Raw genomic sequence first — 25,047 nt, 5'->3', positions numbered from 1 at the left:
GATTGAATTCTAGGGGAAAGACCAGGCAGTGTTAAGTAGGTCAGTTATAGGTGCAAAACTTACATGGGTGTCCTCTCTCTGCAAGGGTGGAGGGGGAAAGTGACGCTGTGTTAATATTTCAAAGCACAACATAAACCATATTGTGGTACATTTGTACACATTTTTAACACAGACACAAACACACGCAAGACCCTTGTCACCAGTGAGTGAAGCAGGTCTGGACAACATTGAGGATTGTTATTATCATGCGCAATTAAACACAGTCTAATCCAAACATATGTTCGCTGAACACTTACTGGGCAGAATCAGTGTGATTGATAAGGCATAATAATTTGCGCACAACTGTGTCGAGATGTAACACATCATCTCCTGTCATTTCATCAACATGCACAGCAGCGAGCTAAGAATGTAACACCTCCTCATTGCCTCTCTGCAATGCTAATCCTGTGTTGGATAATGGAAGAGGAAAAAAAAAGAAAAGAAAAGACAAGAAAAAGAGAGCCAAATGGAGAGAGGGAAAAAGAAATTAGGGGGAAGGGAGCGCTCACCTGTTTGACATGCCAAGTCCACATCCTTCTCAAAATCCGTCTGAGAGAGGGAGGCAGGGTAGGAAGAGAGGAAATACAATGAGTGTGTGCAAGTACATTCACTCCATTAGTAGCAGAACAGACCCGATGAGTGATTGGATCTCGAATGGTTATGCTGTATCCAATGACTCTTATGCTCTAATTTGACTTTATAGAAGAGGATGGGATCTGTTGCCATGGTGACACTTTACAACTCAGTCAATTAGAAATGCCTTCTATGAACAAGTGCAAGAAAAAAAAAAAAATTGCCTCAAGTCATACTAGAAATTTTCAGTTCTCATTTCTTCCTACTGCATTTGTCCAAAACCCAAAAGAACAGATAAAATAGAGAGAATTGTGTCTGATGGCACATTCTACTGCCACTTTGTTCATGATGTGTATCGGTTCACAGCAGCAGATCCAAATTCAGACTTTGAGAGAGGCAAGCGGAGCGCTGTGTTTTTGCCAGGTACGTAATGCTACTGTATGCCTCATCAGTCACTTCGGTATCGTCTGAATGGAAACGGGGACAGAAATTTACACAGCAGCAAAACTATTATCTGCGGTGCCAGTTGAAGCAAAACTTTGCTGTCTTCTAGTCGACTCTTCTCTTAGACTGACAGAAAAAAAAAAAAATAGCCTCATGTGAGAATACAAATGGTTTTACAGTTCATTCATTCCTAAACACAAACATTACTGAGTAACCTGCACCTAATATTCAGATTTTATGCAGATTAAGTATTTTGGGGAGGGTCAAATATGATTATTTTTGTTTGCTTTGACCTAGAATTCACTTGAGGAATGCAAGGTGGCACTACTCCTTGGGGTAATGAAACCCAGAAGGAGGTGGATTAAATGAAGAAGTATTGTCTCCAAACGGCCACCACTCAAGTTTTTCCTAAACTTTAGTAAAAGTGAAGCTCATTGCTATGCAGTTGTGGTCCTCCCTTCTCTCACCACAGAGCCTCCTCCCGTCCTCGGCGGGATTCACTTACAAAAGCCTTTGTTTGGATAATAAACTACAGATTTTAGACAGTTTGGGCACGCCACAGAGGCAAAGAGAAGAGGACAGGGGGAAATGAAAAACTGAGAGAGAGAAGGAGAGAATATGTAAAGGTCTCAGAGGAGCGGAAAAGCTCTTAGTACGTAAATCACCCGCAGCACCATAGATGGGTCTCTACTAAATGAGCAAATGAGGATATAAGAAAAAACCTCTCCCTCTCTCTTTCTCTCAGTCTGTCTCGCCCATCCAAACTGAATAAAACAAATCATCTTCATTTTAACCATCACACACTCTCCCTGTAAAAGGTCACAGATTTACCAAACAGTTGTTGCTTATGGGAACACAGTCCTATTGACTGACTCCTACAGTGAAGACTGAGCAAACATACGGCAGCTACTTGCAGCATTGCAAGTGGCACTGTCTATTTATACACCATATTATACTTAGATTTAAAGGTGCAATATGTAATCAAAACAAAACAAAAATTTTTATGCAGTGATGACTTTTTTGGTCAAGGGAATAGTTTGACATTTTGTTTCACATGTTTATTTGCTCTCTTGCTGAGAGTTAAATGAGAAGATTGATACTACTCTCATATCTGTATGCTAAAAAATGAAGCTGCCACCAGCAGCGGAATACCTTAGCTTAGCACAAAGACTGGAAGCAAGGGTAGACAGCTTGCTACCACTAGCAGTTTTAACCTCATTAATCACCACATTATATCTTATTTGTGCAAAAATTGGTTATGTGCGGGACTATTTCTTGATCACCGGCAGTGGCCTGAAGTCTCTGCTGGTTGCCTGGCAGTCCCACATTGAAGACAAGACTCCAAAAAGTCACTGTGCTTCACCAAGAAATAATCCAGCTCATAACCCTCTGTAAAACATGACATTTTTACACAAAGGTTTTTTTTATAGCTTAAAGAAACAACATATAACATGTTAATTAGCTGCTATTTAGAGTATAACATGAAACATGTTGATTAGCTGCTATTTAGAGTACAGACATGAGAGTGATATTGATCATCTCAACTAAGTCTTGGTAAGAAAGCCAATATCTGTCTCAAAATGTCAAATTCTTTCCTTAATATTTGTTCATTTTTGTGGCAGGACATAGTTTTACAAATTGCACCTTTCTCCTTCTATGGACTTGACTATTCATAATGACTCTTCTACAGGTGACATACTGGTTGGCTGCCGATGTGGTTGTGGGAGTGGTTATGGTTATGAGCGTGGTTGTGGGTGTTGTTCAGGATGGGGTTATGCTCATGTGCGTGGTTGAGGGCCTGGGTGTAGTCTAGCCCTTGGTTGTTGGTGCCGCGGAGCAGACTGTGGTAACAGCCTTGCTGGCATGCCGGGTGGCACGATGTTGGGAGTTGCTGAGGGTGGCAACCTGACAGGCACGGGGATGTGCCGTAACGCAGAGAACCACACTGCTGCCCACAGTAGCTCACATTTGGACATTTCTGATGGTATAAAAGAAATGAATGGAAAACATAAAGTTGGAATGTTAGAGGAAGAGCGTTGTAGAGGACAGCACTGAGATTTCATCGGAGATTAATTAATTTTTATAAAGACGGCTGTGATTCAGCTTTAACAAGAAGGGGTAGCTTCAGCTCTGCATCTTTATGATGTCTCTAAATGTCAGGGGTTTAACACTGTAATGAGATTTCCTCTGAGTATAGCAAGAACACCTGAGAGGATGGTGCTCACTGTAATTATGATGCTGATAATACTGGTGGCAGCCCAACCAAATTATACATCACAATTAATGCTCTTAAAGGTATTCATACAACAGTTGTCCATGCACATGTGCTGCTGCTAAAAAATGTCTTCACAGTCATTCATATTACACAAAACAAAACAAAACAAAAATGGAGAAATCAAGACGGTTTATCAACTGTCTTCCTTAACTGTAACAGTTGGCATAGCAACCAGCCGACACTGTGAGCTGTGTGCATGATAACAATACATTTAACCAAAAATTAAATAAGCACAGTTTGACTGTAATGCTCCTCTCGGTTATGAAAACAGAGACAGAAATGTGACATAATGGGTTCCCTGTGCAAAATGATGGCTCCAAAGTTTAATCTTGATAACCTCAGAGGGGCGTTCAGAAGCCCATAATCGTTATGGCAAACAGGTCTGTGGGAGAAATAAAAGGGAATAGCGATGTGAGACTCGCTCATGCTCTACTAGTAGCAGTGTGACCGTACTGACATTGGCAAGGCAGCTCAAGTCTATATGATTTATCACACTATTAGCCACATTTGGAACACATACAATAACCTTACAGGACCTCTGTGCTCTTCAAATAAAAATGAAGAAGTTTAGGTTAAAAGTAAATAAAAGTGCTGAAGCATCTGTTTTGGTAATACATGGAAGTCCGGTGGGCAATATTGAGCTATTGAGTTACTGAAGTAGAAAGTGGAAAATGCATTAATATCAATTTCAGTGGGATATTGTTACAGAAGTGGTATTTGTTGACAACTTTTTATGTCCTGTTACAGCACCATGGGAAGTTAGTTTCAAGGTGGTGGTGAAATTGTATTTGTGTGGGGAGTGAAATCAAACATTTGGAAAGTAAAATGTGAAAATGCATAATGCATCAACAATAATGAATTTCTGTTAAGTTAAAAATGGTTAAGGAAAAAAAAAAAAAAGGGAGAGTCAGGTATGAGTTTGAGCACTTCAGTAAATGCAATCATGCTTCTTTCTACTGGGGCTGAAGCTTGCGGAAAGCTCCAGCCTGGTTAATGTTAGTGCGAGGCTAATGGATTGCAATGTGGGATGAAATGGAATGCTATTCACCATGATCTGCACCTGTCCATTCTTGCAGGAGTCTGGTGAGTTTTCGCTGTCGTCTTTACATCCCCCCATCCGACAGCGCACTGCATCCTGCACCTGAGGGGAGGGGAATAAGGGATGGAGGTGGGGTGGGGAGGGAGGGTGAATATAGAGCGGAAAAAGAGGGAGGGGTAAAGAATGATGAGGGAGAGGAAAGGATGATGCAAAGGAAAGAAGTTTGCGGAGGAACTTTTTCTTGAGTTAGTTTGGCAAATGTTGGAGCATAGGGAACTCACTCCTAAGACATTTTATATTCTTCATCTTTATCTCTGCAATGACAGATGTTCAGTGAATACTAAATTATATGAAAATGGCAAAGTAAATGGAAACGCCATATATCTCGCAGAGTGGCTCAGCTTGTTGCTTATATAACAGTCGGTGGAGTGGTATAGAAAACACATAGCAGTACTTCAAAGTGTCCTATTTGAGCCTTGTAAGATCAGTGGCGCACAGTCCCAATTAAAACCAGCAGCACGGTATATAGATGTTCTAACCTCTGGGCCTTTACAGTGTCATATTGTTTTTCTTTATCCTCCCACATACGGCATCTAAGCAAACACACACCAGCCCACTGTCAAAGGACCAGCTCTTGTAACACAGCTCAAATCAAATGGATCCCTGTGCATTATGTTTCACAGCCAACTCTGAGAGCTCCCCCCACCCCCCACCCCAATCTGGCTCTGTATTATAGATATCCTGGTTGCTTGCTGCAGAGCAACATCATTTCTCAATGTTGCCGCTGTCAAATCCCATAAGAATCTCATGCATGGAAACAAGAGTGCTCGTGTAGGAAGCGGTACGAGCGAGAACGAGAGCATCTTCACTCTCGCTGGGTGGTCTGTGTGTGTGTGTGTGCACGTGTGCCCAGCTACAAATGGAGTGGATTTGAGTAGCATCCATGTCTGATTAATACTGCATGTGCTCTTGTATTGCCTCCACTGTTTCCTTCTGCCCATTTCTTCCCTTTATGTCCATACTCATCCTCAGTGACATTTGTTCCCCTTGTTCTCTTTTAGAGTGAATGTGTGTGTGTGTGTGTGTGTGTGTGTGTGTGTGTGTGTGTGTGTGTGTGTGTATTGGCAGTCAATGCAGCTCATTCTGTTTTCAAAGTGAAGAGCCCCTCTATGAGTCCATACCTCTCTCCACCTTCCTCTCTATTTCCTCCTCCCCTGCTATCATCCCCTGCTTTGCCTTTGAATCATGTTTCTTTTCCCCACAGATCCCTGCATGCAATTTGTCTTCCCTTTCGCCCCTCTTCACTTAACTATGTCTCATCCTCACCCTCTCTCACAACATACCTCCCCCTCCCTTTCCTCTGTCTCCTGCTGCCTCCTAATCGCAACACCTCAACACCTCTAACATCACATGTTCCTTCGCTCGCCTCTCCTCGAGTGATCACAGCGGGCCGCCTGTGCCACCGCGGTACTTTCATTCCCCGCCGCACCTTACATGCAGCAGGTGCTATCGAGGAGCTCTATGCGCCGGCTTTGCTCACCGGCACGTTTTGTGTCTTTAGTTTACTTCACATAATATCACACTTTGTATTGCCTCCTCTCTTGTTTGGCTCTGTAATGCTTCCTCATTTTAAACCCTTGTTCTCCTCCTCCCCCCTCCCACCCCAGTGTGGCACTCCTCTCTTCCTGTTGTTCTACAGCTACCAAGGATTTACACTCACTCTCGTGCAAGGGATTTTCATACGTTTACAATAAATAATTCCTGGATTTACTGTACCCTGATCCCTGCTGCTTTTGTGATATTGATTTAATACAGCTAAGCATTCTGAGCATTTAAAAATTCACTTACACTATGCAGTGGATTCAATATCATTATGATCTCTTGGATATAGGCAAGGCATGTGTGGTGTACATTTACAGTTATAGAAAACTGATGACATTGTAAATCCATTAATGTAGCTGCTGCAGTTGTGAGTAACTACATAACAAAATTAGTATGTGTGTGCATGTGTCAGTGTGCGTGTAAAAGTCTGTCTCAAGGGCATGAATACATGTACTGTATGTGCATAATGAGTTTAAAATTCAGCATCCCTGGGGGCACAGCAAAGCCTGTGGCAAATAGACACTAGGGGGTATTAGTTAGGGACTTATCGTCTTATTCCATACAGCATCTTAGTAAGCTCCTTAAACCAGCCTTGGATCAGACGGACAATACTGCACTGTCATACTGCATTATGAAGAAGAAGCGCCACAACATAGGACATAAATACTGTGCTAATCCTTCTCAAGTCTGATCCGCTCCATGTTCTGTCGTGACTTTAAACTGACCCGGAAACAAATGTGACATTTGTGAACATGAATCCCACCTGTCGAGGTGGGAGAGTGTTGCTGGGGTCACTGTACGTTGCAGAATTAGAGACGTGTGAGTTAAGCATGTGTGGGATTCACACTGGTTTTGGTTAACAGACTCACCTCCCGGCGCATTGCGCAGTGGACGGTGATGATGACAAAACCTTGGACAGAGTCAAAGACGGCAAAAAGGACCTGGAGGAGACCAGAAACATCCGTTGGTTATTGCAGTGGTTCAAAATGTTTTTGTAACCATGGCACTCCCTTGTTGTGAATTACGTTTTCTTTTCATCCCACACACCGCACACAACACACGCACACAACACACCTACACACGTCATGTCGCACATGTCAAGTGAGAGTCAAAAAAAGAAGTAAGCAGTTTGATGTTATTGTGCTGAATATTTAAGTTAAAGTAAACAACTGCTAAAATTTCTAATTGATTAAATGTGTTTCTTTTGTTCTCCTCAGAAGTAAAAAAGTTCACATTTAAGGTTTTCAAGGACAAAAAGATTCACACACGAGATCATGAATTGACTCTGATTTTCATTTAGCACTCTTCATGTATTCAGTACCTTTGCTGGCTAAAAAGTGCTGTTTCATCTCAACATGTATATTGAAGTTTCTTGGCATTGCTACATCTGACAGTGTTCTCCTTGCGGAAGAAGTATCCTAGTGCGGGATAGCAAACCCCTCTTCCCCATGAAAAGCCGTACATTTACAGCTGTAACATTGCATTTTGATTTCAGTGTTATTTTTGGTTTGGTCATCTGAAACTGAGTTGAGGGCTGAGATGCATCAGCATTTCTTTGAGCTCCGTTTACAGAGACACTCATTATTTCTGACTTCTGTGCATCTGGAGGGCTTGTGAACCAGAAAGTGCGTTGCGTTACCGTGACAACCAGCAACCATGAGCTGTCGTCGCCTTTGTTTAATGTCATTTTTGATGTTTATTGCCTTTGTTCCTGTTTTGTTACATTTGGAAATGTAAGAATTCATGTTTGTTATATCCTGTATCCTGTAATACTGTAGTGGAATGACTCAGTGATCATTAGAGAAACACTGATATGGGAATGAAATGAGTCAGCCGAATCATGTTTATTCATGTTAAACCATCGCAGCCATTCATACTTTCATTCATTCACTGTGTTTCTAGTTGTGATCTTGACACAGAGGGAAACATACAGCAGCTTGTTTTCTAGTTTTATGTTTATTCTATTTTGCCTTTGGCCTATTCTCTATTTAAACATTGTATTATTCAGGTTTAATGTGATAAAATATCAAGAATGGAGACTACCTGAAGTTTACAGACTCAATTTACATCAGCAGTTACACTTTTTAGATTCAGTGACCCACGACATTTTAAATAAAATAAGTGAACAGAAAGGGAATCACACACTGGCAGTTTATGATGTATGTCAAAACACCTGCACTGATTGCTCTCCTTTGTAAGCTCATATTGTGACAATGCTTTAGTACGCATCAGTGTCATATTTCTGAGCATCAATGAGCATGAACTCTCCAGAAATGTGAGAGTGTACCATAACTACTTTTGTCTGTGTGACACCTCTGGTGTGTGCTGAACTTTCTGATCCCTCACAATGTAACATTTTAAAGCAGCTTTTTCATGGTGTATGAGTGTGAGTTACAGCATGTGAGCATCTGCTAGTGTTGTGAGACACCTCACCTGGAAGAGCGTGGAACGCCGGTCGGTTATGGCCAACACAGCTGACATCCAGGTTAATGCTAACAGAGGAAGAACCACACAGGAACTCCACAGAGAGGCCCTGTCAGAGAAGAAGAAGAAGAAGAAGGAGACAGAGAAGGGGGCGGGGGTTTAAGAGAGGAGAGAAGGAGAAGGAACAAGGGGTTCAGTCTCAAACCAGACAGGCCAGCTCGGCTGAGTCACATAACTCCACTTCTCACACATACATACACATACATACGCATCAGTCATAGGTTCAGTGGTGGGCAATCTGCAGCTGATTGGCACACGGAGGTTTCAGACTTATTATTCTAACTGAGAAGTGGAAGATGATGTGTAATCATGTAGATAGTTACAAGACAATTGCTCACAATTACATGGTTGATGCACACTAAGTGTCATGCTGGCGGACTGTGAGACGATAGGCAGAGGCCCAAAAGAGAGGGGTTGGGGGGGGAGACAGGCCATTGACAAGTACTGACACAGGGGGCTTCTGAGGAGTAAATGTGTGTGGGTGTGAGTGTGCAACTGTGTCTGTGACTCTTCGGAGTCAGACACCAATTTAAAATGTTCATGCTGTTTGAGCACATATTCATGGTTTTATAACCTTCAGTGTGACAGACAGACAGCTCCATGCAGCTACCCTGAGAAGTGTGCACGTCCCTGTAGAGGTGCATGGCCACAGGCTATGAATAAAAGAGAATAAAGAGCAATAAAGCCAAAGCTGCACTGTCGTCTCATTAATTTGTAAAGTTTCCAGCTGTTGTGGACTGTGATGTTAACCACACAATATGGTTCAGTAATGTAACAGGAGCAACCTACTTTCTATCTCTAACACTACAAGTGCACCTTATCGTAAAAAAAGTGTTTTTTAATGGTAGTTCTCTTTCAAACAGCGACAAAGTCATTTGGGAGTAAAAAAATGTGTGGAAAGCTTGGAATTAATAAATATATAAATTCCCAAGTAATAGTCTTTAAAGCTGTATCAGGATACTTAAGCAAAAAAAGACCAGGCTTCGTGTATAGTAATGCAACACAGAATGAAGGAATAAGTTGTTGTGTTCAAATGCTATTCCAGTAAATAAAATAGAAATGATACGGCACAGACTGTTTGATTCCTGCCGAAGTGGATTATTTGAAGGACCTTTCAACTAAATGGTGTACTGCAGGTAGTAAGAAAACGTGCAGTAATGTGAATAGAAATTATCATATCTAATAAAAGGCTCCATATGTACTATATAAAGCCAGATCTGAGTTCAGCAAAGTTTATGAAAAGAAAGTCAATAATAGCCCAGCGTGTTCCCAGTGATAACAAAAATGGGAAACAACATGTTACTTCAAAAAGGCAATCTCCTCCCATTACAGCAACACAAATGACGCTAACGGAGCTTCTGCTTTAAACAGAGTGTTTTTCCAAAATAAACCGAGTCATAATGAGAGATTAGCACAAGGACAGAGTTCAATGTACACAGGATTTTTTGCAACAGTAAAAGGAAGAAGGTAGGTATTTAAATCGGAGACTGGCCACAGTGACTGCACTGAATATGAAACCATGACAATGAACCTCTTACTAACAAAAAACAGTCTATAAAAAAAAGTACAAATCTTCTTCTTGTTACACCACAGTGGTATCTTCTCAAACGTCTGAGAGATGGCGGTAGGGAGATTTTGAGATACTTTAAGTTCAGAGAGTAGTGTACTGTATAGCACTTCTAGAAATCGGGTATGGGAAATACATATAACTGCCTTACATCTACCTCTGCCTCCTCAGCGTGTTTTCGACAATAGTGTTCAGGATACCTAATGTGATTTTACTTGTTGTTGTGAAACCAAACAGCATATTGTGTGTCACAGACCTTCGTTGCTGCACTGCTTGGAAAATGTGCACTTGAATGTCAAATGCATATTCGCCATTGCTTTATTTTACAGGTCCAATATTTTCCAGCTAATTTCCTCAGAATCTCCTAAAAGATAGCAGATATGTAGCCGTAAATTACTATGATATTTCCAAGAAAAGTGTACGCAACTTGGTACTAATTATAAGGGAAATGGAGAAAGTGTTAGTGGTGCTACATTCACTAAGTAGCTGCTTTTTCTATTCAAATTTTTAAGAAAAAAAAACAGGACTTTTCTTAGACTTCACAAAGCTCCTCCAGAAGACATTATACAACTGTTTTCACAAGCTGTGTAGCACTCTTCTTGACTAGTAAATTGGTTTGATATGTAAAATTGGAGGAATGCTCCTTTACAAAACATGGCACCTAGACACATTCAGGCATAATGCAGCAAAATACTGAAAAATGCTCTATACAGAGAGACTTAAATAGCTGCAGCTACAGTATGTGACGTCGCTTTTTCAGTTTTACCTGTTAGATATTTGATGTGATACCGTGAGCACCTGTTTGAGGAGGTGAAGTTAATATGACTAGAGCCTGAAAGTTGAGACATTTACAGTAATGTGTTCCACCGTTTGCATAATTGAGAACCTTCCTGACATTGTGCTGCACTGATGTGATAAGCCTCTACAACACAGCGCTATGTACAAGTTAAAACAAACTCTAAAAATGATTCACAAATACTGTTTGACACAGGTCAGGTTTGCTCTGTGCGACCTGAGCAAAATCCTCTTTGGATCAAAACATGCTCTCATTAAACAGTGGCGGCTTGCAGTGCAGGTGTTTTTCCCTTCATTGGTTTGTTTTCTTTTTATCCAGACAAGTCTGAATGTCATCCTGCATCATTACCGACAGCCAGAGATTAAAAGGATGGAGGGAAGAGAGAGAGAGAGAGAGAGAAACAGAGAGAGGAAGATGGAGAGAGGATGACGCAGAGGGAGAGATAGGCAGAGAGGAATGGTGGAGATAGAGAAATGAAGATGGACTAACATGGCGCTGCTGGCAGTCGAGCTGGACAGAGCGGTGCTCGAGATCACGCCACACTTGGAGCATTTCAGGAGCAGTCGGCTACGCGCCTCCGCTGGGACACTTTAGGACATATGCGCGCGCATGCACGCACACGCACACGCACACACACACACACACACACACAATCACACACATACAATCACACACACACACACACACACACACACACACACACACACACACACACACACACACAAAACCATGTGGAGAGGAGAAGAAGGGGAGTGGGGTGGGGGAATGTGTGGAAACACGAGTTCCAGTGATGACAACAGGTGAATGTGCAGGTGTCAAGAGTTGCAAAAGAATCAAAAGAAAAGAAAAAAAAAAGAGAGAGAGTGAGAAAAAAGTGGACACAACAAAGAGAAGGGAGGGGGAAAAGAAAAAAGGGGGAGGGGGAGGGAGAAAAGAAAGACAGGCAAATTAAAACCAGATCATAAAAAAGTAGCAGCAATGAAAAAACAGTCAGAATACAAAGACTGATTCAGAGCAAGTAGAGAGAACGTGAGACGGACATTTGCAATGTTACAGCAGAGTCATGTGGATTAACAGATTTACAATGACAGACAGGAAATACACACAAGCATCTTCTTCCACTGCCAGTGTGTATGCAGGTGTGTGTGTGTGTGTGTGTGTGTGTGTGTGTGTGTGTGTGTGTGTGTGTGTGTGAGAGCTACTTATCTGTACATGTGACTGTGCACAATGAAGCTTGACTGGGGTGTGTGAGGAGAAAAGGACTCCTTTGGTTGTTTACTTACAGTTGACTACTCAGATGGAGAGAAACAGCGTGTGTGTGTGTGTGTGTGTGTGTTTGTGTGCATATACTGTATATATATTGCGACTGAAGAATGATGGGGCCATGCAAAGCTATGCTACATTAGCGTCCCATCACAGCTCATTGCCTTAGTGCCAGCCACATCCCCACGGCTTCATAAAGAAATACGTTATGCTAATGACAGCCTGTCCTGTTAGCAACACGCTCAACTACTGCGTGTGGGAGCGCTTAGATATGTGTGCGTGTGTGTGTGTTTCCGTCAACGCACACACTTCTGAGAACCTGAGAGTAAATGTGCTTAATACTTGGATAATACCAAAGATCTTTCCTGTAACAAAGAAGGCCACGCCGGTTTGTGCATGTGTGTTTGTACACATTAGCTGTCTTAATCTCAGTTGCATCACTGGGTAACAAAAGCCAATCAACCCAGCACCATCTGTACTGTTAACCCTTGCAGCTATACACAAATGATCGATTTCAATTTGTGCAAGAGACAGACTCTGGAAGAAATATAATGAGAGAGAGAGAAAATGTGTGAAAGATAGAGAGAGAGAAAACAAAGGAATCAATAGGTATGGAAATGAAAACATGGATTTGGCTGCGAGAGCTGAGGAAATCTCAACGTTTAGGATTAGTAAAGATGATGGACTGCCAACTGCTTTAATAGAGGTGATGCTGTAGGTGGGTGCATATGCATGCATGTCTTAAATGTATGCATATATCATATGTCCGCATGTGTCTGGAACGCATATGATTTCAATAGTGCATATGGTTTGATCCACATAATCCCTGTGTTTACTGTATATAATTAGGTTTCCATCTGCCATTGATTTTGACATCCACGGTATTCATGTATGGCACATAACACTGAGAGAATTAGATGGGAAACCATATGTATGTGGAGGCGATAGCGAAATGCTGATAGATTTCACAGAGCAACAGAACAGAACAGATGTCTTGTCATTTCGTTGCCAAATTGGATCAATTTCTTCTTTTTTGGGGGTTATTTTTTACTGGAGGCACAGGTGTACAAGTAGGTGTGTGTGCAGAGACCCTTGAAAGCAGTTTGAGTTAGTTGCCATTAAAATATTGTGTGCGCCCCCCCCCCGAGTTTGTGTCTGACAGAGGGTAACATTTAACTAACGCAGCAAATTTGTAGTCAGTCGTGTGGTGTGTGTGTGTGTGTGTGTGTGTGTCTGTGTGTGTTTTGTGGGAGTGTGCGTCAATGCGTGCGAGGTGCAGAGGGTTTCGGAAGCAAACTTACCCCGCTCGTTGCTTTTTAGACTTGTCTGAGATGCCGTCTCGAGACATGAGCTTGTTAAACACCACAATTCCAATGAGCATATTCACCTGAGAGAGACAGAGAAGAGCGTTTGATAAGGATTGCTGTAATAGATGGGCTGCCAACAGGGATTTCGTGCACTGTAACAGCTTTTTTCTGTATTTCTCTCTCAATGTTTCAGTGCTTAGAGGATGACTTTTTAATTGTCCCACATAGTAGTGACTGAAAGTGACAGGGCATTTGCCGTCAGGGCTCCCAGGCTGACTTGTTTTTAACTCATCTCCACGAGGTTTTACACACAGCAAAGGATACATAGATTTCAGAACAGCTTTGAAAAACAAGTTTGTCGTAATGAACTTACTATTGGTTAAAATGTCTAAAGATGAAGTTGGACATAATTCTCAAACACCTCTTTCGACAGCATCCACACACTGTAAACTCTGCTTTAACTAAAACAACTTTGTCAGGACTTATAAAACCATTTTTATGTATTTAATTTTTTATTATTTATTTAATATTATTATTTTTTATAGAGATGATTCAATCTAACCAGATGATATTACCATGATTTATACTTCAGTTTGCCTTTTATAAACATTCATAGTCAGAACCATGCAACTTTGTTACATAAATTATGCTGGTATTGAAGATGCATGCACAGAAACCTTTTATGGTGCAATAAAAAAACAAAAGCCAGATTAAGACACAAAATTACACTAACATGCAACTTTACGCTTGGCCAATTACTCATAATTTGTAGGATCAAGACATATTTTTCCTCTTTTGATTAATCAATAGTGAGAGCATAATCAGGACGATATAGATGGTTGCTGTATAACCTCTGACTGATCTGAGTGCAGTGCTGCTGTGCAGTCATCTATTCAGTGTGTGAGGAGGAAATACTGCACCAACTTTAACGGTACCCTCTGGAGTTTTTCTTGTGAAGAAAGTATAAAGTGAAGCATCATACTTTGTTTATTTTCTAACAGTCTTCGTCTTCACTGCCTTTTCTGGCGCATTGCTACATTTCTTGTTGCGTTATCACCACCTGCGGATCCGAAGAATAGCTCAGAGCGATTGCCAGGAGAGTGTATTGCCTTTACCATTCAAGCAAATTCAAACATCCAGCGTCACTCCCATCACAACATTGGGTTTCCCTCTGACAGCCATCCATAACTGTGACACAAATGACTGTCCAGACGGCAGTCCTGGATCAGGGCTATTACTTTCTATTAGTTGCTGGCTTTTAAGTATGTGCTGCACTTAATACAAAACAGTCTACATGCAGTAAATATTATCACTCTAAGCAGTGATATTTCCATTTGTGGTAACTACCTTAAAAAAAAACAAAAAAAAAAAACACTGGCTGTCTCTCATCCTGGCTTCTCTTACTAATGAGAAGCCCACAGCTAAGCTCACCAAACATCTGGCAATAGTGACCTAGTGATACAGATTCTAGTAGACACGCACACACAGATCTGAGCCAAGGTTTGCCACATGTAGACCTCCTCTACTCTGAAATCTGGCCCATCTGGGAGATTTTCTATGCTGGCGACATTTTCCTTATAATCCTGATTTCCAACATTCCCTCCTACTATTTCTTTCTCCCTCTGCCGGTTTCTCTGCAGAGAGTCCGTTTAATCATTCATCTGCTTGTGTTCTTTCGATTTTCAGCGATGAGGTGCATAAGCAACGAATGACATTCACACTCCACTACATACCTATACTGTGTATGCATTGCTTTCCTCTCCTTATCAAGGTCCTAAACTGAATGTCTGCTTAGTTTCCTTCCTTCATCTGTCACCACCAGCAGCTTCTGGCTGGGCAGAAAAATCTTATTCTAGAAATCCTGAGGAAACAGCCGAGTAGTTGAGCAGTTTGAGTCTGACTTTCATGTGGTCAGTTGAATTTCCAGTTTTTGCAGCTTCTGCAGAAGCAGGATTTTTACTTGAAGCCCATTTCTTTGCTGTATCTAGGGTATATGGTACATCTGGCAGCTTTTACAATTTGTAAAAAAAAACTCCCTCTCTGATCTCTTCCCCTCTCCTGTGTGTTGCTGCTGACAACCACCTATGATGTGCCAGATTGCGAGAGCACTATTGTCATGCCAGTCATGTCTGGCCACAGCTCTGTGAGTCAGCATCATCCCGCTCTGCTATTTGCCCAAGGCCAGGTTCATTAATTAGAGAAGAGTCCAGTGGGAAGGTCTGTGTTTCTCTGCCCGACGTCCCACTCTCATTACAGCTGTTTGTTAGAGTGGGGCCACAGCAACAACACCAGGGGCCTGGGGACCATCACACAGCAGCTGGGGTGTAGAGTGTACATCGACATTGTGGAGGCAGAGATGAAGGAAAGTTGGAAACGTACCAAAAAACACCAGACACTGATAAACAACTTACAAGGATGACTGTCCTTTGATTTTACATGATGGCTGCAACCTTTGACCTTTTCCAAATGAAGGTTCCAAATGCCTCACCTTTATTATATTATCATTCATTCATATTACCCTTGTAAATTTAAGCATATTGCATTTATTTAGACAAAGCCTGTGTGTACTTTAACACGAAATTATGAATCTAAACATGCAGGTTTCTTTGCAGTGTTTTCTCACTGTGCACCCTATAAATAACAGTACCATTAGAACTCACTTCATTTTCATAATAAGCGCTATATAATCCTGTGTTCCCTTGTGTCTCAGACTGCAGTTTACGGAAACTGTCAAACTGTTGTTCTCTTGTGAAGAATTTACTAAAAAACCTACAAACAACACACCTGTGACGCTGTGTGATCCACACCTTTCCTTTCTGACCATACAGCAAGTGTGCAAGCAACAAACAGCTGTGGCAGCAATTACCAAACTGTAGCTTAGTACCCCATCCAGACTTATTAAGCTTAGTTGTGGAAATATCCACCCAGGGATTCATTGAGGAGAAATTAACTAATCCTAGAAAAAAACACACATACCCCAGCACACAACAGATGATTAAAACACCACTGAGATGCAATCAATACACTCAGTTCTGCTGTAGAACAATATATTTACTTGGTCATAAAAATGTGTTTCATAGCAATTGGCAGACACAAAAGACATATTATTCTGAGTGTGGCGCCCACTGTTAGTCACATATTTATATCTGAAAAAAAAGGAAAAGATTTTGCCTTTAAAACATTGGGTACAGTGACTCATACTTTTAAAAGTACACATATGAGTGAGAAATTTAGCTGCTGGGCTAGAATTCAGTCCAGCCGTGTGCTGCTCTCGTCTGCTGGAATATATTTTTGTTTTTCTGGGCTGACATTTTCAAAATTCAAGGATCAAAGTGCTAAGGTCATCATTTTGTCGAGTACACCCTGGGTATGTATGCTTTCATGTTCAAGTGGGAATGAAGGGAAAGGAATACAGTCAGAGGTCAATAGGAGACTGTTTTAAAGCACCTAGCTTGAAAGGGTGTCTAAGTAAAATATTTGTAGGATTTTGCCAATGTAACCGGTGACAAAGGCATGAGTCTGGTGGCATGGTTCATCTGAGAGTGAGGGAATCTTGTCGTGATGAGAGTACATTGGACAGACTCACCAATACAATGACAGCAGCAGGCCCAACAAAGGCATAAAGCAGACCGCCCTCCAAGGATAACCAGCAGCTAGGAGAAAAGAAAAGGAAAAAAAGAACAGAGAAGCGTTTCAGGGACAAAATACAGCAAAATCACAGAACTACTGGTGTGTGAAATATCACTTCACCACATTCAGGTCTCACATTTCACTTGCTGTGAGTGCCTAGTGAGTCCTAATTAAATATCACATTTACTTGAATAGCCTTAGTGAGGGATAAAGTCATTTCTATGGGTAGGTAAGTTTTCTGTAAATATTGCCCTCAGTGTTGAGCAAATTTATTATGTTGGCTACATTACCTAAAACATATCCTCAGACTGTACATGGTCTTGTGAAATTTCATTTGGTCTGAAAGCCATTGAGACTTAATGAGTTTATATATCCTCCAGTGATGTCATCAGAGCATATTGAAACCCCTCTGTTTTCTTAATTGCAGCTCAATAAAGAGGAAGCAAAAGATGAAAAACACACACGCAGCTCAAAGGCTGAAGTGCAGTCCTAATATTAATGAGATGTTACATAAGAGGAAATAAAGAAAGAAAGAGGGAACATGTCTGTAAGCATCTTTTATGATGTGCCTTCATTCAGTCACTTGCACCACCGACTAGTTATATGTCCTTTTCAGAACATGGAAAATAGATAATCTTAACACCCAAATGAGACTGATTTTATTCTAAAGGCCATAAAAGAAAACTATTTTCTCAATCACTTGATTGATGCAGTCCTCTGTAAACACATAATAGTAATATAATAGATGGTAGTAGGTAATAGTTTTGGCTATTAGATGTGTAAGATTTCTGTATTTTTGTTTTTATCCCTGCTTTTGGCACTGGATTCAAATGGGTGGGGCTTATTTGCAAAAAGGTCATATTACATATCCCAGTGCACCAATCAGAATTTAGCAACATTTGAATCAAGAAGTATAGACAATTCTGGGGTTGTTGCTTATGTTGCCAGACAAATTTGATCAAATCGCACCCATAGAGACCTGATGGAGCATATTTAGCTTGTTAGCCCTGAGAACTTTTGACTCTAATAATTAATGCATAATACTTATGGATGTTTTTTCCTACTTTAAACGACTACATATTTAAAGTTACAGAGAAAAGCTTGAAAACGATTTTAAACCTGGTTTTCAGAGACTTTAATGTTTCTCAAGAAGAATCTCTACAGCTCTCTACAGAATGGAAATAAGTTGGTATAGAAATTGGATGGCTAGATGGATGGAGGAAAAAGTGACTTTTGTTGATACGAATAATGTGCAATTAGGGGTTTATAGATTTAGTTTTATAGCAGAGATGGGCTGCCTGCACTGAATTAATGACCACCTAACTTATTTAATAAAATTGACCTCAGCCTGTAACCTAAAGGGAAGGAAAGGCAGATATATTATTTCAAACAGCAAAGGAAACCTCTGGTATGCTTTGAGGAGTCAGCGATAAGGGTAGTGGATGGTGCTGAGCCACTAGCCCATCCAAGCAGAAATGAGAGCTAAAATCTGGTATTAGAAGGGGTACTCACTAGCTGGCTGTGCCGTAACCTCTTGCTCTGGTGAAACCCACCGACACTGCTACAACTAGGGCTGGAAGACCTGCAGATGAACAGAGAGAAGAAGATCAAAAAGGGCGAGACAAAGGATAAAAGGGAGCCATAATGGGGACGGTGAAGTATGTCGGCCAAATAAGATTCTCCAGTGAGAACAACTCCATACGGCTCTTTCCATTCAAATGCAAAGCAGCCATGCAATAGCGCGTAAGATGTGCATATGTGACTGAAACTGGCTGAGTGCTCTGCAGGTAAGCCCATGTGCTCTGCATGTGCTGCCTTACACCATCTACAAGTCCATCGCAGGGATGAAAGCTCTGCCGTAGCATGTCAGGACATTCTAGTTGCACTGACATCTTGTGTACACTGACACCGCCGTGGATGACCCATGCATGCCCCACGCCTCTACGTGTGGGTGGGTGCGTATCGCTGTGAGTGTGTGAGCATGTGAGGCTGAGAGAGAGTTTTTAAAAAAGTGAGTTATAGCTTGGAGTGGTCAATAAGTCATGCATTAATTAGCTAAATCAAGCAATATGCGTGTGACTGCATGAGGGTGTGTGCGCGTGCGCGCGTGCGTGCGTGTGTGCGTACACGTGCGTGTGTGTGCCTGCGTGTGCGTGTGTGCCTGCGTGTGTAAATGAGAGTGAAAGAGAGTGAAACTGAGTGTCACAGAGCGCGTGCCAGGAAAAGAAGGAAATATGCTGGGCCCGTAATGAGCTTGGCTCTGAAATATTCATGTAATTAACAAAGCTGTGATTATGGCTGCAAATGAAAAGCAATTAGAAAAAGTCACATTAACATTAACAAATAAGATGGTGGGGAGCCAGGCCGGTCCACTAACTAGCATGCGCAAAGTTTCAATTAGACAACAACAGCATCAATCTTGCATTTACAGATATATAGTACTGTACACACACATCTATATCAGACACACACACACAGACACACACACACACTTCACTGCTAATCCAACACAGGTCCAGTCACACCCCAAATCTCCTGTTTCCATGGCAACTGATTTCAATCACATAATTTGGGGAGAAAATTGCGAAATGGACGAGAGGGGGATAAGCTGTTTGATCCTCTCCACTCTGCTTGACTGCTTCATGCATGTCATGAGCATTTGTAAGTTTATCGGCTAATTCTATAGCTGCCGCTGCGCGCACACACACACACACACACACACACACACACACACACACACACACACACACACACACACACACACTGTGTCAGTATCTCTCCCTCTATCTGTGACTGTACAACATCTATACATTCTCCCTGCTCTGTATCAGGTAAGGGCATCAGTGACTTGGCAGATTAGGCTGGTGGGATCGATAGCAAGTGAAATGAACAGATGCTGTGTTGGTGTGTGTGTGTGTGTGTGTGTGGTGTGTGTGTGTGTGTGTGTGTGTGTGTGTGTGTGGTGGTGGGGGTTGCGGTTGTAATTTCTAGGGCTATCTCGAAACATCTTGCCAGTGCTGTGCAGATGTTATCATATGTTTTGATTACACCCTAACATCCCTGGTGCCTGTTGCATCATGTTGTAGTACACTGAGAGGACGGCATAATAGAGTGACATGGAGGCTGAATGGCACAGAGGAGAGAGATTACCTGTGCCATGAATGTATAGTGTGAAACTTCTGCTGTATTAGATAAAACAACATTAGAAACTATAATGAATGTCTATAAATTTAAATGGAAGCAGCAAATACAGTATAATGGTATACAGCAAAGAAAAAGGGGATATAAATGCAAATAGAGATTATGAAGAATAATGCAGCCAACAATTTCAACACTACAACAAAACACTCTGTTACATTTTCATGTAGAATATGGCTGTCTTGCTGCCGTCTGTCATCAATTTCTGTCACACAACAGTGGTTCAATCTGCACCCACTTCATGAAAGCGTCTTCATTTGCAATGCTGACAAATCCTCTGGCACACAGGGGCAGTTTATATTTCCAACAGGAGCAACAGCAGAAACTTATATTGGTAGCTAAGTGTTATGGCGGATGCCACTGTAAATGCTGATGAGTCTCTTTCAAAATGCAGTAACTACGGAAATCTACCGGCCAAAATGCTTGACTCACATGTGGGCAAGTCACATCAGCAATACACCATACCAAGCACACAGCAGCAGATATTAATGCTTGTGATTAATGTTGACAAACAAAATGCTCATATGCATTTGTGCAGACACAGCATTGCATTGTGGTGGTGTTAAAGTGTGCTACAATTTTCATTATCAAATGAAGACTAAACAATAATGTGAAATATGGATAAAAGTAACTAATTACTAATGATAGTATGATCCTAATCTGTAAAACAGTATCCTCACCTGCCCAAAACTGTTGTGCTATTAAGCTGCATTGCCTAGTGACGCCAATGTAAGCCAATATTACTGGTTAACTAGTTAATGAAGGAAAAGTAACATAATTTATATTTATTATCATTTATAAAAACTAAAACATATGATAGCATTATAACATGGGAGGGGAGGGAATGGTCAGTTGAGTCAAAAATGAAGGAAGCTACCATTAGTTGTGTTGTACAAATACACTTGTGTCTTTTTAATAAACTGCATGTCCTGTTAGTATGCCTCCGAGAGTTTTTTTCCCCTCCCTGTTGAATGAAATAATGCATCATCCTGAGAACAACATGCCAGGAGGGAGCAAAGGCACAGTACAGAGAAAAAAAGAAAGAAGCACAGGGAGCTTTGTATGTAAGTCGTCCCTAACCAAATGTTACACGAAGACTCACGGATACATTTCCCTTTGCCATTTCCCGGTCTAAAAAGGCCTTAACAGTAAAGCTGAATCCAAACCAGGTGCCAAACTTAACACTACAGTCATATTTGCGCAAGTGCTTGTAGATGCTCACCCCAGCCGAGGCACAGGAAACGCTTGCGAATCAGTCGCGACCTCATTTTGCCAATGACAGCCAGGTAGGACTGCCAGGCCTCTGTCAGCACCCAGCAGAAGGACGCCAAGAAGAAGAAATGCAGGAAGGCAGCAGTCACAGTACAGAGGCCCTAAAGAGAAAGGAAAAGTCAGGGGGAAAGAAAGAGATAAAACAGCTGGAGACGTTTTACAAAAAAGTAACAAAAAAAAAAAAGAAAGTATTTTTGTGGGAAGTGTCATAGTGAATCATCTCTTAGGACTAGTCAGCAGGGGAAAATAAAAACTCTGCAAAATAAAGAGGACAAAAAGGAAAAGGGAAGTTTGATAAAGATCACACTGTGTAGAAGAATAGCAGTGGAACCTGGCCCTCCTGTGTTCCTGATTTTGATCGATACTGACCACCACGCACTACTTAGTCAGACAACTCAAGAGTGTTTTGTGCCAAAAATGTCAGCTTCCACTTTGAGGATTCCACTGAATGAACCTTGTCTACTGTTATTTTTGAACCTTGTCTACTGTTATTTTTGACGGTTTTGTCTCTAGGCATTGGAGATGGCTTAGTCTCGAGCAGTATCACTGAAGTCGCAAAGGTGTTGATGAGGTGGAAAGTATGAAGTTTTCATTTTGTGCTTCAGTGCACCTTACCTTGCTAAGCGTTTGAGATTGTCCCACCAAAATCAATAAATTGGAGGCCAGGATGGAGAGGCAAAAATTCACCAAGATGATGGATCTCTCCGAACGGATATACCTACAGAGCAGAGGCCGAGAGAGAAAGAGAGAGAGCGAGAGAGAGGACAGACATGTGAGATAAGTATTAATGACAGATTGATGGACTGAACAGCAACTTTTTGGACATTGCAGAGTCATTAGCTTGATTTTGCCATCTGCCATGTGTGTTACCACAAAACTAATCACCACCCCCTGCTGTAGTTGAACCATTTGTTCCTTATTAGGCTTCACTGGAGTTTTGGCACAACGGAGGAAGCACATGTAGCCTGAACAGTGTTTAGGGACGCGTTTAGGGACTTGTGAATACAGACACATGCATGACTCCAACAAGTCTGTGTGTGTACGTGCATATATATGTGTGTGTGTGTTCTCACCTCCAGAAGGCAGCGTAGATGAGCAGCAGGATGAGCAGAGCGGTGCAGGAAACCCCGCAGCCCACCATGAGGGGCACAGAGGGCATGCTGGTAGGACCCATGTCCTGGAGAGAGTGAAAAGGAGGGAAAGAGGAGGGACAGAGAGAGGGGAAATAGATAGTTAATAATTATTGCAATGCATTACCCCACAAATGTACCTTGTTTGACAAACCCAAATATTTTTCATATATTATAATACAAAAAAACACAGTGTATTCACCTTCTGTCATGTGACATATTTTGAAAAGAAACAGAAAAACTAATAATAACGCATATACCATAAAATAATAATTTTTTACGCTGTGTCTTTACGTCTCATCTTCAGAGGGCTTTATGCGGATCAGACGCTACTTGGCTTTGCTATGAGAGAGTTAATATGCATTTATACAGTATCTATGGGGTTACTACTGGTTTACAGCTAGCCCCACTACAGACCTCCAAGCCATCTTCTTCTCCAGAGATGCATGAATATGACAGTCAAATGCAAGTCGGATTTTTAATTAGGTCACGGTCCATACTGTCCACCATGTTTAACTTGACCAAAAACATGACCTACAACAAAAATGACAGTGAAATGCAAACAACCCTGCGCGTCAGGAATGTGTTTGAAGCTGGTTTCTGATGGCTGCCTGAAAATTTATGGTTCACTGTAATATTGAGTGTCATACACAGGTTCAGCTGTTAGTTAGATGGATGATGTGTGAGGGAGTGATAACTGAATTTGGAATAAATCTGATTACTTTGATGTTGCCTCTACAGATTAAAGTAACGGCTTTGCACTTAACTCTTACACTCCCCCTTACTTGTAATCCCCCCGGAAACCCCATGTGATGATAGCTTAATACTAATTATGAGCAATTATCTTTAATTACAATTACAAGAGTCTGTTAGATAGAGCTGGATAATAACACATAACACATACAGTATTCTGAAAGTTGCTGTCTGTTAGAAGTTGTGCACCTAGCTTGACTATTATGATGTGACTTATGAACTTTCATAGCATTGTAGCTACAGACCTTATAATTCTAATTATAGCTTCAGTTTGCTGTTATTTATAAAGACAGACACACGAAGACAACTGCAAAGGCAGACAATTCACACTTAAAGTCTTCATGATGCAGGCTTTAGAAAAACCTCCTCTACACCTGCTGTGCACCTATTTGGACCCATTGTATGATTTCATGTGTACAAGGGTAAAAGCACTAGACCATAGCGCATAATTAAGCAATTTAGGTCATGATGTACAACGCACCTCTGCTTTGCTTCTCTCCCGAGGTGTGCCTTTGAAAGGATGAGGAACAGACAAATGAAGCAGCGTGGAGAGCATACACCCCGCCGCGTCCCAAATGGGCTTGATGTTTGGCCTGCTTTTAAGTTCTCAATCACACAATTTACCTCAATTTACCTCCTAGGGTGGTTAGCCTTCTCTTTCATCCCAAAGATTTATCACTGTACACACACACGCACACACACACACACACACACACACATACACCGCACAAGGTGTCTTTCAATGCAAATAAAGTACATACTCACACAAAAAGACACGTCCAGGCGGATGTGCCAAGTAACTGAAAGTGAGTGTTTAAGCTGCATGTGTGCGCGTTTCTCTGTGTGTCTATTCAAGACGAATAGAAGGCAGAGGAGGGAAAGCAAGAGAGAGGACTTCAGAGAAGGATAAAGAATACAAACTGAAAAGAAGGAGTAGGAGAGAGATTCAGAGAGAGATGGAGTGGGAAGAGTTAAGAACAAGTACGAGAAAGCAAAGAGTAGGAGGAGGAAGAAACAGACAGGGAGAAAGGAAACGAGAGTCAAAGCTTCCCTTTTAGTGGCTTTCCCTGGCCCATCAAAGCAAGCCAATTTCTCCAGAGGAAAGCGGGATAGGCTGGAATACCAATACAGCATACACCCAAACACACTGGAAGGAGAATGGAGGTGAAACATAATCAAAACCGCCTCGTAAGAAAGGAGACACCCACTAAAAAGAGAAATGGGGAATATGACAAGCATCTGCTTCAGGAGAAAGGGAAAGGCCTAGGAGGAGAGTGACACACAACAGAGAATCACTGCGTTTGATCTCATGTAGAGTGGAAGGTCAAAGGATACACAGCATTTTAGGTCTGACAGATCAAACATGGAGGATGCATGGGGAATGGAAAGCACACACTCTCACACACACACACACACACTCACTCACTCACACAAGCCTATTGAATTTCCTGCTCTCTCTCACTCTCTCTCTCCCTATTTTACTTTGTCTTAAATTAGCCTCTACCAGACAAGTAATGGAATAAATTATACTCTTATTTGTAATTTGCCCAATATACATCCACAAATTGTCCCTCAGCTTTTGATAGTGTCAATTTGTCTAACAGTGTTTTCTTAATTGATATGGTTAGGTTATGGGTGTATGATGAGATTAGGCATCTAATTTCATAATGTTGAA

General features: G+C 41.5%; 1 protein-coding gene across 19 annotated transcripts in view; it reads right to left on the bottom strand.

The window, feature by feature from the left end:
• adgrb2 (adhesion G protein-coupled receptor B2) overlaps positions 1-25,047 on the bottom strand; it is a 212,253-nt gene that overhangs the window by 25,457 nt on the left and 161,749 nt on the right. For 9 of the 19 annotated variants that reach the window (XM_056399496.1, XM_056399498.1, XM_056399502.1 and 6 more), the window contains 13 exons: positions 22,563-22,666; positions 22,105-22,207; positions 21,440-21,590; positions 18,532-18,601; positions 16,976-17,042; positions 13,384-13,469; positions 11,309-11,407; positions 8,406-8,505; positions 6,842-6,913; positions 4,380-4,472; positions 2,756-3,034; positions 549-588; positions 64-78 (listed from right to left, as the gene is read on the bottom strand). In XM_056399496.1, coding sequence (XP_056255471.1) covers positions 64-78; positions 549-588; positions 2,756-3,034; positions 4,380-4,472; positions 6,842-6,913; positions 8,406-8,505; positions 11,309-11,407; positions 13,384-13,469; positions 16,976-17,042; positions 18,532-18,601; positions 21,440-21,590; positions 22,105-22,207; positions 22,563-22,666 — 1,279 coding nt within the window. The remainder of the gene's footprint in view (positions 1-63; positions 79-548; positions 589-2,755; positions 3,035-4,379; positions 4,473-6,841; positions 6,914-8,405; positions 8,506-11,308; positions 11,408-13,383; positions 13,470-16,975; positions 17,043-18,531; positions 18,602-21,439; positions 21,591-22,104; positions 22,208-22,562; positions 22,667-25,047) is intronic. The other 10 variants (XM_056399503.1, XM_056399510.1, XM_056399512.1 and 7 more) reach the window with 6 other exon arrangements.

This window comes from Seriola aureovittata, chromosome 16 (assembly GCF_021018895.1).
Source record: "Seriola aureovittata isolate HTS-2021-v1 ecotype China chromosome 16, ASM2101889v1, whole genome shotgun sequence".
Classification (NCBI taxonomy): Eukaryota; Metazoa; Chordata; class Actinopteri; order Carangiformes; family Carangidae; genus Seriola; species Seriola aureovittata.
This window is presented reverse-complemented; position numbering and strand designations above follow the sequence as displayed.